Genomic DNA, 589 nt, shown 5'->3' with positions numbered 1-589 from the left:
GTGAAATATATTTATGTTTGTGGTTGTAATGTGACAAAATATGGAAAAGTTCAAGGGGTATGAATACTTTTGCAAACCACTGTATATTTATGTAGTTAAAACTACATGTACTGTGTAAAAACACTTGTGGTACTTTCTCTCAAAATGGTTTAAGCCCAGAGTCCAGATCTCCTGTAATGCCACCCTTGGATAAAATGAAAAAAGACACCATAAAGAAAAAGACAACATATGATCAAACAGGAAGTACCTCAGCTCTGGTCTTCTTTGATAAAACCCGAAGCCAGTTACCGATCATAGTCAGGATGGAGGCAAAGTATGCGAGACCCAGCAGGATCCAGAACCACACCAGAGGTTTGTACAGGTGGTTCCTAAAGAGGTAGTTCCAGTGTTCTTCACTGAGGACTTCACCGGGGTCAACCTCCTCACGCCGGTCCCCTTTTAAAGACAAACACATTGTGAGTGGAGGCAATGGGTTAAGATAGTCCGTCCGTCCATCCATCCATCCATCCATCCATCCATCCATCCATCCATCCATCCATCCATCCATCCATCCATCCATAACACTTTAAAATAGGAGACAGTGTTTAGC

General features: G+C 42.3%; 1 protein-coding gene across 1 annotated transcript in view; it reads right to left on the bottom strand.

The window, feature by feature from the left end:
- kcnk4b (potassium channel, subfamily K, member 4b) overlaps window positions 1-589 on the bottom strand; it is a 14,647-nt gene that overhangs the window by 3,446 nt on the left and 10,612 nt on the right. Inside the window, exon 7 of the mRNA XM_014016436.1 lies at window positions 248-435. Coding sequence (XP_013871890.1) covers window positions 248-435 — 188 coding nt within the window. The remainder of the gene's footprint in view (window positions 1-247; window positions 436-589) is intronic.

The sequence above is a fragment of the Austrofundulus limnaeus genome, unplaced genomic scaffold (assembly GCF_001266775.1).
Source record: "Austrofundulus limnaeus strain Quisiro unplaced genomic scaffold, Austrofundulus_limnaeus-1.0 Scaffold145, whole genome shotgun sequence".
Taxonomy (NCBI): Eukaryota; Metazoa; Chordata; class Actinopteri; order Cyprinodontiformes; family Rivulidae; genus Austrofundulus; species Austrofundulus limnaeus.
Note: the sequence above shows the minus strand (reverse complement) of the source record. Positions and strands in the feature narration are given on the sequence as shown.